The sequence below is a fragment of the Pelodiscus sinensis genome, chromosome 5 (assembly GCF_052426305.1).
Source record: "Pelodiscus sinensis isolate ZL-2025 chromosome 5, ASM5242630v1, whole genome shotgun sequence".
In the NCBI taxonomy this organism is placed as follows: Eukaryota; Metazoa; Chordata; order Testudines; family Trionychidae; genus Pelodiscus; species Pelodiscus sinensis.
In genome coordinates, this window is record NC_143056.1 from 112770230 (window position 1) to 112786318 (window position 16089).

The following is a 16089-nucleotide window of genomic DNA, read 5'->3' on the forward strand; positions in this document are numbered from 1 at the left end:
GGTAGAATCTGGCAATTTTCTGACTTAGTATCATCGTTCAGTACAAACACAAAAACTTTATTTAATGTTACCTGTTCCAGAATACGTTCCCAGAAATCTTCTGCATCTCCCCAAGTGTTGCTAGCAAGAGTGATGACTTACCACAGCCCACCTGTCCTACGATCATTGTTAATTGACCTGGGATAATGGGAAGCATATTTAAGGTTCTGATTCTCAGACATTTGCTGAACATATTATTCTGTGTGTCTGTCTGCTGTGGCTTTGTACCTTGAGGGATTCTGATATCAATGTTGGACAGCGTCGGAGATCCGTCAGGTGTCCAGGTGAAAAATCCATTTGTGATCTATGGCAATATGTTGAGAAATGAAAAATGAAAAAAAAAATATCCAGCTTCAGGGAACACCTGTGTGTTTTCAATGTATGAGAGAAATATCTGTTGTCTTTCTTAAATTGGACATGGAACTGAAGGTTGCCTCTTCTCAAAGTAGTAAAGTGGTGGCTTTCTTTCAGCGCTTGATTTTCAAAAAAGGGCCTCTCTTACTGTGCATGATACTCTGCACCCATGTGAGTAAGAGAGCTGATTGGGAAATGGTGAAAAGCTTTTTAATTATTTTGTGAAACAATTCTGATGAAATTTGGAAAAATTATTTAACCAGCTCTTTAGGTCAGTGTTTCTTAAACTGTGTTCCACGGCACACCAGTGTGCTGCAAGGTAGTCGGAGGTGTGCCACGGAGAACAGCAGAATTTAAAATGGCCACCCTTAAATGGGCAGGTGACTTTTTTTTGGGGGGCTCAATAACTTTTCCCCGACCCTTTTTCCCCCAACCTTCCCCCCCACCCCAAACAAAAAATCCTTGGTGTTCCCCATAAAATACAATTATTGTTTGGTGTTCCTCGGTCTTGAAAAGTTTAAGAAACACTGCTTTAGATGCAGGTGTCAACCTTTATGTGAGAAATTTTACAGAAAATTCTGCAGCTGATCTTGTGGGTTTCCTATACCTTAAGTAGTAGGAATATATTGGCATGCAAAATAGGGGTGTCATTCATCCCTGTGCAGATGACAAGCACAAGGCCTATGTATCACTTAAATGGTGCACGAGCCTTGGACCCCTGAATGGCACTCTTTATATAGCACTGCAGTCAGAGCCCCAAGTAGAGTAGGCTTACAAATTTTTCCACATAATACATCTTCCAAGTCAAAATTAAAGTATTGCTGCCAAAAAAATCCCTCTTCTTATTTTGTTTCATGTTTCTTATGTACAATTCTCTGCCAAGTTTTCAGGTAATTTTTCCCTTAACTGGATTTATCGGATCCTTTCTTTACTCCTTTTAAAAATTATTGTAGGGTAACGTTTCAGGGCTTTAACTGGAGTGAGGGTTTCCCTCTCACACTCCAATAGTTGAAACAGCCAATGCGCTAACTCGTTATCCTACTTAGTCCCTTCAGTAGTAAATGAACTGGCATAGATATCACTCATTTTGCTGCATCAGGGACACGCATGCTGTAGCAGGCAGGCTAAATAAATAACTCCACCATTATAATAGCCATCAACATTTGTTACTGCCAGACAGTTCTATAGCAAGTCAGACACATCCATCTTTGAAGTGGATTGGGTGCCTCTCATCCTTTCTTTTGAGACACTGGAGGTTTTTGTTTCGAGGTCAGGACTAGTTATTCAAAAACACATGAGATGAAGACATGCTGAAGGAGTTTTAAGGAGGACTTATACACAACTATGAAAGACAATCAATTGAAAATAAATTCAGCAATCTTCTTTACTTAAAGCAAAATGGACAGCAACAGCTTCTTTAGGAAACAGCAGGGATAAAAATTACTCTTTGACTTTGGTTTCTTTGAGTGGAATTAGTGTGTGGCAGCTCTAGATTATCCATTAATTTTTTTACTTGGCACCCTGCTGCAGGAGTTTAAGAATGATTATTAGTCAAATTTAGTAACAGCATTATTAGAAAGAGTGACCTTAGTATCACCTTTACACAAAAATCATCTCCTTCTGTGATGTTAACAGGTCTTCTCATGTGAGAGCTGTAATTGTTCCAGTCTTCTCTGGCAGGCCTCTTACGGTTAACAACTTTGAGTGGCTGTGCAAGATCAGGAAAACAGAAATACATAGTGAATGGTGATGGGGTCGGAAGAGTGCCTTAAAAATGCTCCTGTTATGATCTCTAGGAAACAGGGGCTATTAAGATGAGCTTTTGCAATTGCAGCCATTAATTAGTAAGAAGACAACAAGATTATTGGAGTGATCTGCAAGGAATTAATCCAGGGGAGTAAATCAGTCCACCCACACATTGTACAACTGAACATTATTACTTACAACCACCTGGTATTTGCTGTGGTTGTCTGCACTTCTTGGCACCGGACATTTATCATACTCTTCTCCAATTTCTTCACTTGACAAAAATTCACTGAGTTTCTGCACACTGAAAAGCAGAAAAAAGGGATCAGGCAGAAAGTAGAATGCAAAATGTTTAATCAATGCAATGTTCATTCGAGGATACCAACTGCACTGCCCTAACTGTTCAGTTTACTGGGTGGTTATACATTTGTTCTCTATATAATATGAGGTAAGAGACATTTCTGCACTGAAATTTAAAAACGGTGCAGTGTTTTCTAGTACGATCAGTGAGTTTTTAATAATTATTTCGGATACTTTTTGGGTCCTTCCTCTACATATACCATCAGTGTGTAGGAAGGAGAAATTAGGACAAAATATTTCTTTAGCTGAAATAGTGAAATAGAGTTTAATCCTAATCACAGCTCACTTCTGATGCCACATGCTGAAGCAAAACCATTAATAGGTCACTTAAATTAATGCAGTGCCACACAATTTGGTCTGAATAAATTGACAAAGAATTAGGACCTTGGAAGTAGAATAGGCTCTCTCAATGGGCCAGATTGACCTTGTTAGTTTCAGAGAAGAATTTAGCCCACTGTGGCACTAAGGATGAATCTGTCCCAGTATGTGTACAAAGACAGCCCTGCCTAACAAACAAAATGTAAAAAGTGTCCGGGAGACCAGCATTAAAGAAGCATGAATAAAACACTCCAAGAATATTTAACATGCAGTTTGTTAGGCAGCTAAACTATCTTATCACAGCCCATGATGTATCTGCACAGCTACGTCCAGACTGGCATGATTTTCCGGAAATGCTTTTAATGGACAAGTTTTCCGTTAAAAGCATTTTCGGAACAGAATGTCTAGGTTGGCATGGACGTTTTTCCGCAAAAGTACTTTTCGTGGAAAAGCGTCTGTGCCAATCTAGACGTGCTTTTGCGCAAAAAAGCCCCGATTGCCATTTTCGCGATCGGGGCTTTTTTGCGGAAAACAAATCTGGGCTGTCTACACTGGCCCTTTTGCGCAAAAGTTTTGCGCAAAAGGACTTTTGCCCGAATGGGAGCAGCATAGTATTTCCGCAAGAACAGTGACAATCTTACATGAGATCATCAGTGCTTTTGCGGAAATTCAAGCGGCCAGTGTAGACAGCTGGCAAGTTTTTCCAGAAAAGCAGCTGATTTTCCAGAAAAACTGGCCAGTCTAGACACAGCCCACATGTTTTGCAATGTCCATTCATATAAACTGCTGAGATACCTGGCAAATCAATTCTGCAGTACTAAAATAATGGTTTAAATCCTGAACAACTTAGTACCAAAAAGACTGAGAGAAAGGGAAGGAACTCAAATAGCAGCAACCATAATGAGGAGGTGCTGGAGCTACCGATTTATGAAGGAGGACTGAAATAACTGATTACAATTTTATTTTTGTTGAATAGGAGTAAATGGGGGGAGACAGACAGACTGTGTCACATTATCGTTGTGAGGTGCACACTGCACCTCAATGTGCCATGCTGGGGGGGGCCCTTGGTGTGGACAGCACCAGGCAGTATTCCACCCTTGCTCACTGCAAGTTCCTCCTTGGAAGGTTAGCTTTAGTTTCTTTTAAGGGCTCCACTGGAGCTATTCTCACAGGTTTGAGGTTCTGAATCAGTTCATCTGTGGCTGCCTTGGACATATTTCCTGCACAGCTGCCCCTGCCCAGACCCTTTCCAATAGAGAGGTGGTTGCTGGGTTCTAATGTCAGCACACATGCACCTGTCAACCCAGGGCACCGCTCTTGTGACCAAGGGACTGATGCCATGGCTTGCCTGATCAGAAGGAATAAATCTGGCTTAGTGTCTTCAAACGTCTGAACAATTTAAAAACCAAAGAGGGGAATTAATTATCTAATGTGAGGCAAAGGGATTTAACTAGGAGTAACAATGTTAATACATGGGTAAGCAATAATTTTTGGCCTCTCTAAGAATTTCGTAAGTGGTCAAGGGCCTCATTTTTCCACGGAAGGGGTACGGGGTCTGGGACAGAGGTTGGGTGTAGAAAGGAGCTCGGGGTAGGGGACTGGGGTGCAGGAGAGGGTGTGGGATCTGAGAGGGAGTTTGGGTGAAGGAGGGGGGTTGTGTGACTTTGGGCAGGAGATTGGGGTGCAGGGTCTGGTAGGGAGTATGGGTGCAGGAGAGGACTCTGGCCTAGGGAAAGATTTAGGAAAGGGCTTAGGGGGTTGGAAGGTGGGAGGGGGTGGGTGCCAGAGGCAGGTTCTGGCCAGGAGGCACTTACCTGAGCCGCTCCCAGACAGCTGCACTCTCAGGCAGGCTTCCTCCCAGCAGCTCCAGACCACTGGCTGGCTCTGCACGTGTCCCCAGCAAAATCTATCTGTTCCTATTGGCCAGAAACTGGCCAATAGGAATTTAAGAGATTTTGCTGGAGACAGGAGATAGCACATTGAACCCTTCCCTCCCTACCTGCAACACAGAGAACCACAGGAAGCAGTGAGCTGTTTTGAGCAGCACTGCTCCCTGTTTCAGGGGCAGGCGCAGGCTGGATCAAAATGCTGGGGGGACGTATATGGCCTAGGGGCTGAATTTTGCTCACAGCTGTGTTAACAGCATAACAGTTCACAATAGGGAGACCTATTTGACCAATAAAAGAGACACGGACACACTGTTGATATTTATGTGTCTAAACTGGACAAAGCAATAGAAAACAGTATTGGGAACAGTCCTGTTTCAGCAGGTTGCACCAGATGATCTACTAGAGATTTTCTACCTGACTGGGATGGGTCAAACTGCAGCTTTAACTAGTGTCCTGTGTAGAAGCGGGGGCGAATCTGTATGCCAACTCTCCTTAGGAAAGTCAGGGAGAGAACATACATAATCCCATCCCCAGAAGGCCTACCCCATGAGTACATAGACTACCAATGCTGCATCACTCTTTAGAACAGCAGTTCCCAACCTTTTGCAGATGGGGACCCATTTTGACAATTCAGGAACACTTGGTAACCCAGGGCAATTCAAAAAAATGTGTGAATGGCTCCTTAAGAGCCACCTGGGGCGACACCTGGCGACCCTTTTGAAATGTAATGGTGACCCATATTTGGGTCCCAACCCATAGGCTGGGAAACCCTGCTTTAGAAGAACGCTATCTTTTTACTCGGGGAGATTGGCCTGCTCTGTAGATGGATACAGAAGACAGGGGGAGGTGTATGGCCCCTTTAGAGTGCTGTGTCTCTCTGGAGCTGTGCAGTTCCCATGCTCCCCCATGGGTAGAGACTGCAGACAGGCCAGGCCCTTGTGCAGCTGCACTGGGAAGGAAGGGTGGGAGGCTCCAAGCATGTTTTTCTCCCCTATATATCCATGTAAAGTCATGTCACAGCATCACTCTCTGTTTTGTCCTCTCCCCTCCTGCTTAGAATGTGCATTAAGATGGAGGCACTTTGAAGGTCAACAGTGTTACCTCAGACCATGAGACAAGTCTTCTAGCTGTAAGACAATTCCTAACCATCAGCTTAGTCTCCTTCTCTTCCTACTGCTGCAGCTGCACATTCTGTCAAATATAGTAACTTAATATTGTGAGAAAACACTTTGTTAAAGATGATAGCTTGTTTCCAGCAGCGCTAGGCAGTTACATGCTTTTAAGTACTAAATGTGTACATGTTACACCACTGGGGCTGACTCATCAGTTTCGCAAGCTGAATTGATCGTTTCTGGATTTCAGCTATCTCCACTTAGGGAGATTTTTGACCCTCAGATTGGACATGTGGGTTAGGCTATGATTGTTGCAGCGCTAATTGCACATGTGGCTTCACAGGAATCCCACTCACATACCAAATACCATGTTTCTACAAGCTGAACCTCACTATATCAGATGCTCCGAACCACAGATGCTCCTGAACCAGAGAGCCCCGGCGACCGAGAGTTGTGAGGCAGAAGGACTGGAAGTGGAGGCAAGCTGGAGGGCAGAGGGGGCAGCTGTGGGTCTGGCAGCAGGGAATAGGAGCAGAGCTGGGTAGACGGACTGGAACGAACCTCCTCTGGACCGTCAAACTCCCTCGTTCAAGACTGTTCAGGTCCAGGGGGTGCCTGACTAGGGAGATCCAACCTGAACTAAACCCCACAGTGAGGAAAAGTTGCACGGCTATCCCCTTCACCCTTTCTGCCTCCTCCACCTTGTAGCAGTGTATCAGTCAGCTGCTTGGTTTTATTTTTATATCAAGCACCATGCAGATTCAAACAGAGGTTTCTGAATTCCTCACCTTCTCAGTGGCCTTTCTGCCACTAGGGGATAATTCCTTTTATGAATCATAAATACCCTTCCAGGCTACTTAACCTGCAAGTTTTATAGATCCTCTATGGTACAAAAGCCCTGAAACTCTTTTTCAGCTGGACTGGCCCGAATATGAATTTAATTGACACTTGTTTCGACAGTGTCAGTGAAGTCCACTGTGATGCTTTTAATTCGGACACTAGCTGAAGAATCAAAAAAGCTGTCAAGGTTATTAGAGAGGCTACATTATCCTGTAGGTCATCTGGTAATAAATGTTCTGGCCAATGTTCACATGCCAGAAGCTGTGAAAAGGAAGTGTGAAGAACCAATATTACTGCAATGTTGTCCCAGTTGGTGTTCCTTATAGGCTGGTCCCACTCCTGGAACATATTTTACTTCACTTCATCAGGGGGGGTTTTCAGCTGCTGACTACTACCAAACCCCAGTGGTGTTTGTTTAGCGGCCAGGTTATCTCGGAGACTCAAGAAAGCCATATACACACTCTATCAGAAGCTTCAGAGGGGTAGCCAAGTTAGTCTGTAACAGGAAAAACTTAAAAAATAACAAATAGTTTGGTAGCACCTTAAAGACTAGCAAAACATGTAGATGGTAACATGAGCTTTCGTGGGCACAACCCACTTCTTCAGATGACCTGAAGAAGTGGGTTGTGCCCACGAAAGCTCATGTTACCATCTACATGTTTTGCTAGTCTTTAAGGTGCTACCAGACTATTTGTTGTTTTTTAAGTTTTACACTCTATCAGGTTAAGTTACCTTTACCTGATCATATTGATAAGACGTTCATTAGTAGAAATATGAAACAGCAAGGAAAAATTTCAGCACACACAACTGAGTTGTGTGCACTCTGAAGTGGTGTTTCCACAAGTAACAGAACAACAGACCCTGAGATTTTTTTTAAACATATAGACAGCAGGGAGGAAGGAAGATGAGAACATGATTATGTAATGTTTTCAAACTATAGGTCGTGACCAAGTATTAGGTCGTGGAATGTCAGGCACTGGGTCTTGTAGCTGCAGGGTGACCAGAGGGGATGTTAAGGCAGCTACCTGCCCATCCTGGCACTGCAGACTGTGCTGTGCCCCCGAACCAGCCAGCAGCAGGCCCAGTTCCCAGGTCAGGGATGGGGGCAGAAGAGTGCACAGGACTCCATGCAATGGTCCTGTCCTGAGCACTAGCTATGCACTCCCATGGACTAAAACCTGCTGCTGGCTGCTTCTGGGGTGCAGCATGATCTGCAATGCCAGGGCAGGCAGGAAGCTGCCTTAGCACTCCCGCTGCACTGCTAACCAGGAGCTGCTCAAAGCCCCTCCTGTCCCAGCCCTGATCCATCCCTACACCTGAAGCTCTCATCCTCAGCTCTACTCTGTAACCCACACTTTAGTCAAATTATGTTGGGTCATGAGCATAGCAATTTTCTTCAACTGGGTCATGAGAAAAAAAAAAAAGCTTGAAAATCACTGATGTAGTCTAAGCCAGGCAGTCCTAGCTACACCCCAAATAACAAGGCAATCACTTGATAGAAAGAAGGCAACCAAATACTAGCCAAGGGCACTGCTAACAAGAGTGACATGGCTATCTGGGTCTTATTCTTATTTAATCAATTCCCTGCCATTGTCGGCATGGCCCTCCAGCACTGACAAGCCTCAGTTCCTTCTATTCTCTGCCTATAGAACGTAATAATGGAGCCTTCTGAAGGCTCACACACTTTGGTCTAATTTCAATTGCATGAAATTTAACTGTGCGGGTGTCAGTGGCCTGTGATAGATAGGAGGACGGACTAGATAATCTGGTGGTCCTTTCTCGCCTTTAATTCTATGCCTGACTCTGTTTGAATCATTTGTGCATGAAAAGAAACCCCATCCTGAGGTAACTATGCCACTAACTGTTTACACTGTGAAAAGTTCCATAGTGGAATCATTAACTGTGCCTGAACAAGTGGGTGGGGAGCAATAAGGGCCATTGGAATTTCCATCAGCCAGAGACAGATTCTATGCAGGCCATACGTCCAGCTTGTAGTAGTCCCTTCTGGTTTGCTGCCCCAGCTGGGAATTGCTGCCGAGTGCTCTATTCCAGATACTGCCCTCAGGCACATGGAAGGAAGGATGCACATAGAGCTGGCTATGCTAGCTTCACATTGCTGGATGAGTGTGCCATATTGGAGGAATCCTCAGCTCTCTGTTTAAATCCCCTTTGCACTAGTAGCATAGCGCAAATAAGATTACGCAGAAGACAAAATCCAGCCTCTAGTTTTGGAAAGGCCTTAGAGAACTATATGTGATGTTATAAAGAGTAGAAAATATGAATTAATGTTTATAAAGCACTTTGTAGAGGAATATGTGCTTAGAGTTATTTAATGAAACCCTGCAGTCCTTGGTCAGACAAAACGACCACTGAAATGAATGGGAATTTGGCCTATTAAAGATGGAAGTGTTAATTCTGCTATTACTATTGCTGGCCACAACAATCTTGCAGACAGTTGGCTTTGAAACTGATGTGTCTTAACTGCATTAGCCTGATGTGCCATTGGCTCAGGGGAACTTGGACTTTGACACTTGTTATGTACATTCATTAAGAGAAGGATATTCATCTGGTCCAGACTGAGAATTTATTCACTCAAATTTTTCCCTGTTGACTTCAGAATTTTTATTTAAACTCTTTTATCACAGAGCTTTTCCTGCTAATATCTAATTCTCCCTGGACTTATAGCCAAAATCGGGGAAAAGAATGCAGCCCAAGTGATACACATTTATATTCACATGATCTTTTGATTATTTTGTTCTCTTCCACATATTTTGTATGTGGGAGAGGGATGTAGAGTCAATTTTTAAAAGATAAACCTTAAATGAGATTTCCTGTTTCTATACACCCGCAAAGAGCACAGAATAAAATACACACATTATTATTAATTTTACACCACAAAATCTATACTGTAGACCATACAATAATTTACTAACAGATAAATCCTTATGCATTGCAGTCACCATCAGCTCAAAACACAGAGGGCCAAATTCTCTGCTTGTGTAAATGGCTTCAGGGCCAGGTTAGTTAGCATCATTCCACCTGATTCTGAGAATCTGGCCCGCATTGCAGAATATGGTAACACATTTAAGGTAAGAGGCTGGAAAGCATAGGCATGCACAGCACATTTCATTAGGGTGTGCACCCAAGGAATTTTTTAAAAATGTACTCTTTGACCCCCATTAGGCAAGCCTCTGGAGGTAACACTTTTGGGGCAATATGAACACATGACCAGAAATAAAAGGTGTCATGTGACACCCTCCCCCCCAAAGACTTTTTTCACCATCCTCTTACCAATAGGGATTAGTTTGGCCCTCACCAAACCCCCCTCATGCAACTATCCTGCAATTGCATTAACCCAATGTGTGTGACATTAACTCGGGGGGTGGAGAGGCTGGGGAAAGTGTTCCCTTTAAGAGTTTCCTCCCATGAGCACAATAAATTTTGTGGTGTGCACCAGTACTGAGTTTGTGGCATGTTTGGATGTGCCACTGTGGCACCCAAGTTATTAATAAATATCTTATGAACCTCTACCTTTCCCTTCTGCTGCTCTGTTTCCTCCACTTGCTCCATCAGCTCCCCTGGTGCCTGCTGCCCCCCAACCCCTCACCCACCTCTGCTGTCCTGACTCCTGCCCTCCTCACTGCCCTCAGCCTTCCTGAGACCTGCCCTCTTCCACCAGCCTCTCTCTCCTGCCCTGTGCCTACTCCTTCAGTAGCCCCACTCTGATCATGTGAGCTACCCTCTTCATCCCCTCTCCTAACACCTCCCTCGCCTCTCTCCTCTGGTGCTGGTCCCTCCCCTGCAGGTGTCTGCCCTTCTGCTTCACTCCCCGGAATCACCTGGCACCTGCGCCTTCCCTTACCCCTGCAGCCTCCTGTTGCCTCCCCCTTCCCTCACTGCCCCCGTTCCTTTTGCCTTCTTTTTCCCTGATGCCCATCCCCTCACCACCCTCTGCCCCTGTTCCCCTCATGCCCCTCTGTGCCCTCATATGTGCCTTGCTCCATCTCCACCTTCCTCATGCCCACTTCTTCTTTCAAGCCTTCTCCCAGCACCTCTCCTTCTCCCCTCTAGCCCCCAAAGCCTTTCCCCTCTCCTCTCCTAGCATCATCCTGTCCCCCCCTCTCACTGACACCTCCCCTCCTGCCCTTTTCCTCATTGTCTCCACTTGGCCCCCTGGTACTTGTCTCTCTCCTACACCCAGTCCCTTGGTGCCTTTCCCTTTCTTCTCCTGACCTGCCTCCCTGTCCTCAGCACAAGCCCCTTCCTCTCTGACCCTTACCCCCTATTTTTCCCTCCTCTTCCAGCAGCTGCCAACTGGTGTGTAACAGAGTTCTAGGGTCGCCCTGACTGTCACCCTTCTGGTGCTCCCCCTACTCTGTCTTTCTTAGGTTTCTCAGCCCCCTTTTGGGCCACAAACCCCCACCCCGCAGTCTCTGGTTCCAAAGTTTCAGCAGTCCCCATCACTTGGTGCCTGCACCGGGTCCGACTCGTAGAGTTGACAGGTAGACCTTCCCCCCAAAAAAGGGACACACTTGATCTTGGGCTGGGGGGAAAGGATGGAAGAGGGACTGGCTGGGGGGCAGGGACTGGCCGGGGGGCAAGAGAGTGGCCGGGGGGCAAGAGAGGATGGGAAGCGGGGATGGGAAGCAGCTCTGGGGGAGGGCGGGGGCCAGCCGCACTGCCCCCGGTCCCGCCCCCCCCTTCCCGGGGCCAGCCGCGCTGCCTCCGACCCCGGCCCCCCCCTCCCCGCCCCTCGGCCAGCCGCGCTGCCCCCGACCCCCCCCCTCCCCTCGGCCAGCAGCGCTGCCCACAACCCCCTCCCCTCTGTTCCCCGAGGCCAGCCGCGCTGCCCCCGAGCCCCTCCCCTGTTCCCCGAGGCCAGCCGCGCTGCCCCCGACCCCAGCCCCTCCCTCTCTGAGGCCAGCCACACTGCCCCTGACCCCGGCCACCCCCCGGGCCGTCTGCATTGCACCCGATCCCCTGCCCAGGGCACCCCGCCACCCTCCCGCCCGGGGTTTAAACTCACCTCACTTGATGGGGCGGCCGGGTGATGTTGCTGCGTCCCTGCTGCCTCTTTCCGTGGGGTACTAAGACCTGTTGGTTTTGGCCGCACATGTGCAGCAAACCCAGCGTGGCGGCCATTCCCCAGAGTGCCAAAGAGGCGCTCCTTCACTCACGCCCCCTTGGAAACATTAGGGTGTGCCTGGGCACACCCGGCACACCCCGTGTGCACGCCTATGCTGGAAAGCAATTTCCAAATCATGGTGGAAAATAACCACAGCATTTTTTTGAACTGCACATTGAACAATGGGTTCTCTCAAAAACTGGTTACATCCCACAACTCTTACCTGACCAAAGCTTTGACAGTCGATCTGACTACACTGGAGAGCAGGAACAGTGGGGTGACAAGAATGTGAAAGAGGGAGAGCGAGGCAAAGGCCACGGATGGGGAGAAGTCAGCATTTCCAGTCAGGTGGGCATGAACCACAAACGTCTACAATGACACAATGAATGACAGTCTTAAAGGAAGCAGAGAAAACATTTCACACGGCACTGTATTCTCAGTCTTGTTTTATTGTTTTAAATGGGAAACATCCTGTAACCCATCACTGCAGAGCTCCTCCTGGCTGTCATTATGCATCGGTTGCGATTTGCCATTTATACCTCAGTTCTATAAGAAGATGTTTATGGTCTCAGCTTTTGGTTTCATGTCGTTGTGATTCTTCTCATCCACTGGCAAGAGGCATAGTTTTGGTTTTGTGAGAAGCAGAAAGAAAGAAGTGCACTAAGGGTCAGACTATAAAATGTAACCACTGGTACACACAGGGGCTAGTATGGAGCCACCTAATCATATCAGGAGCTTTGGGAGGGGTTGTGTCCAAGAGATATTATCCCTTCCATAGTTCTGCAGTGACCAGAGGAAAATGAACTCAGCTCTGTCACTTGAATGATGCAGTTGGCTCCCTTAGGCACTTGGCCAGCTCCACAGGCCAGTATGTGTGCGGGAGACAAAACTGAGGGCTGTGGTAAATTGTGAGGGGTGCTGTAAAGGAGCAGTCCTAGCGCTCCAGCCACAGGGATTGGAATGGTGCTTTGCCACTGTGCAGTAAATGAAAAAGATTAGGGCGTGCCTTGCACTTCTTTCTCACCTCCTCCTGTCCCCTAAGCACCTATGCAAGGGGAGAGAATTGAGCCCCAGGAACAAATAAATAAACTAACAAGCAGGCAGGACCCATATAGGCTTTAATGGGAACATTTAATGATGAGATCATTTATGACTATGAAAAAAATAAACTTTGCTAGAATGACACTTTAAGTCATCTTACACCATCTAACCTGAACAATGATGCAAAGTGAGCCATGTTCTGAGCTGCTTGCACAGTTTTCAATCTACTCATATTCAGGCAAAGTCCCTCCGGGATTCTATTTTCTGATATTTATTGCATGAGCTCAGTAATTATTCCTCAACCTGAAAATCAATAAGGGCTTTCTCCCCTCTAGGCCTGGTTTAAACCGAGCTTAAAATGTCTCCCAATTGTACTTTCATCATTTTAGCTCCATGGGTTTTAGTCCTATGCAGAGCTCAAGTGCAGACAAGATACCAGTGAGTTTACAATCATTCAGCTTGTTCTAAGCAGGGTTAGAGGTTATAATGACAAAAATGCCTTTCAAGATGAACTTCATCTTGTTGATTTCAGACCCATTTTCCAATTTATCAAGTTGCTTTTGAATTCTAATACTGTCTTCCAAAATGCCTGCAACCTTTCCAGCTTTGGGTCATACACAAATATTATAAGCATATTCTCCTTGCCATTATCCAAATCATTCAATGAAAATATGATTCATGGATTGACCCTTGCAGGACCTCCCACTCCCAAAGAAGGATCTGTCCTCCCAGTTTAACAGCCAGATATGCTAAGTGTTCTTTGAATATGGCATTTTAAATAGTTTTGAGCCCATCTTACAGTAATTTCATCCTGACCAACTTTCCCCAGTTTGCTTATGAGGATGTAATGTGGGACTGTGTGTCAAAAGCCTTACTAAAAAGAAAGATATATCATGTTGACAGCTTACCCTTTTAGCCCCTAGGCCAGTAATATTTAATAACTCCATTACGCAATTCTTTTTAAATTAGCAAAAGCAAGTGGAATCAGATCTTTCTGATGTAGCATTTGGTACATCTTAGTTTTGTTTCTACCAACCTTCACTTTAAGGAAATCTGGTAGACATAGCTTGTAAACATGCCTTTTTAGAAAAATTCATACTTACTGTAAGTACAGCTGCAATTGGTATTGCTGCGTTCATGAAAACTGTGAAAGAAAACATGCATCATTATTTAGATAGTTTGTACTGAGAGGTCAAAATATTTACAATATAACTAGTACATAATATAAACTCGTATTTGACTTTACCATGGCATGTCACAAATATTGTGGAAAAATTAACTACAGCAAGCAGTACATTTGTATTTTTAATAGGGCCAACATTATATTGCACACCAGATTGTCAAAATACATAACACCCAACAAACCACTATATAAATAATTATTGTCTTATACATTGCATTGCACTGTCAAGGAGGAGTACAGTGTGTTTTTCCCCCTCTTTGTACTCTTTTGATGCAACAGGTAGCAACTGTGCCATTATTGACATATCCTCCAATGAGTAACATTCCAAAATAATTACAGTCATGATTACAGTAACAGGATTATTTTGCAACAAGAGTTATCTGTGAAGTTACTGCTGAAGGATCAAATCAATCTCTGGATTCAACTGAATTGCTCCCTGTGTTCTCCAGGAATGGATTTGGCCCATCTTATTTTGCTATTTCAGGAAAGAATCATTTAAAATTGCAGGACTAGGCTTTCCCTTTGATTAAAAAAATAAGAAGGAAAGGGGAGGTGGGTTGGGATGAGTGTCAGGTTTTTATACTGATTTTTAAAAATAATCTCTTCAATGAGTCAGGGTTTGTGAATTAAAAGAAAAGGAAAAGAATGGGGCTGCTTAGGTCAACATTCCAAGATCTGACCTGCAGATCCCTGACAACTGGGATAGAGCTGATAATGGGGGAAAAGATATTCCTGTGATTAAGGCAGTAGTCTGGGCTTCAGAACACCTATCCTCTATTCCAAACTCTACCACTGACTTCCTCTATGACCTTAAGCAAATCACTTGACTCTCTGTGATTCATTCTCCATTTGGGAGGCAAGGATAATATGTCCTTTTTGATTGAAATCTCTTTGGGATGGGGACAGTCTCTTGATATATATATTTATACAGTGACTAAATATGATGGGGCCTACAGGTGCTGTTACAATATAAATAATGAACTTACGCTCTGTCCTCTAGCTGTACAGTCCCTCCTGCGGCACAGTGTCACTGATTTCCCCAATATGGCCAGGTTATTAAGTGCAGATGGTTGGGGACTGGAAAGAATGTATGGCTTCTGGCTGGGGTCCACTTTCAGACTGGACATGAATATGAACTAACTCCTCTACATAATTACTAATTATCTGTTTGTAAGCACAGAAAGAACCTTGCTTGTTCATGTCAGAGTCAGTTGTGATCATATCACAAGCCACTTCACCCCTTTATCTAAACCCATTTATATGAGCTTTAGTTTTACCCAATCTTATTTCTCTATCTAAATATAATTGAGAGAGAAAAATTTAAAATCTTTTGAAAAAATAAGAAAAAGCAAATCTTCCCCCTAAATTAAATGTCTCTCATATTGTAGCAAGAGGTAATCTCAGAAAGGTCACATATAGGTCATCTGTATATATATGCCAGTAAATTGTTTTAATGAGCCACTGATCTAATTAAGAATTTCGTTCTCAAGTTTCCTGCACCCACTAGTGGTAAGGCCTGGGATTTATGCAGCTATGCAATCTGTGCAATATGTAGTGTTGTTGTTGCAGCCATGTTGGTCCCAGGGTATTAGAAAGACAAGGAACATCTTTAACTGGACAAACTTCTGCTGGCGAGAGACACAATCTTTCAAGCATAGACAGAGCTTTTCCTCAGGTCCCTCTGTGCAACAGTTAACCCACAAAAATGGGAAAAACATTTTCTTGTTGTCATTACAGAACATAGCACTTTCGTAAATCTCTTCAGAAGGGCATTCAGCATATTAGGGATGAATTTATCAGAGTGGGAAATCTATATCCTAATAAAGAGGACTGGGAAGCAGTTGGTAAAGTACAACTAGTGAGGAACAGTCACACATAAAAAAGTCCCATTTAAATATAAACTCGTGAAGGCAAGAAATTGAATATTGACAAAATGCAGAAATGCTTATATACAAACACTAGAAGTCTAAATACTAGATGACAGACTTCACCAGGCCCGGGGCCATGTGTGTGTGAGAGAGGTGGGCTGGAGGCAGCCAGCTCTCAGCACCACCCAGATATGGCTGCCAGATATTACATCAC

The 16089-nt window shown here is 44.8% G+C and overlaps 1 protein-coding gene across 4 annotated transcripts in view; it reads right to left on the minus strand.

Annotated features, from left to right (window-relative positions):
- Window positions 1–16089, minus strand: part of ABCC8 (ATP binding cassette subfamily C member 8) — a 135380-nt gene that overhangs the window by 52203 nt on the left and 67088 nt on the right. For 3 of the 4 annotated variants that reach the window (XM_075928081.2, XM_075928080.2, XM_075928078.2), the window contains 6 exons: window positions 13928–13968; window positions 12007–12152; window positions 2338–2443; window positions 1991–2101; window positions 268–343; window positions 72–177 (listed from right to left, as the gene is read on the minus strand). In XM_075928081.2, the coding sequence (XP_075784196.2) occupies window positions 72–177; window positions 268–343; window positions 1991–2101; window positions 2338–2443; window positions 12007–12152; window positions 13928–13968 (586 nt within the window). The remainder of the gene's footprint in view (window positions 1–71; window positions 178–267; window positions 344–1990; window positions 2102–2337; window positions 2444–12006; window positions 12153–13927; window positions 13969–16089) is intronic. The other variant, XM_075928079.2, reaches the window with a different exon arrangement.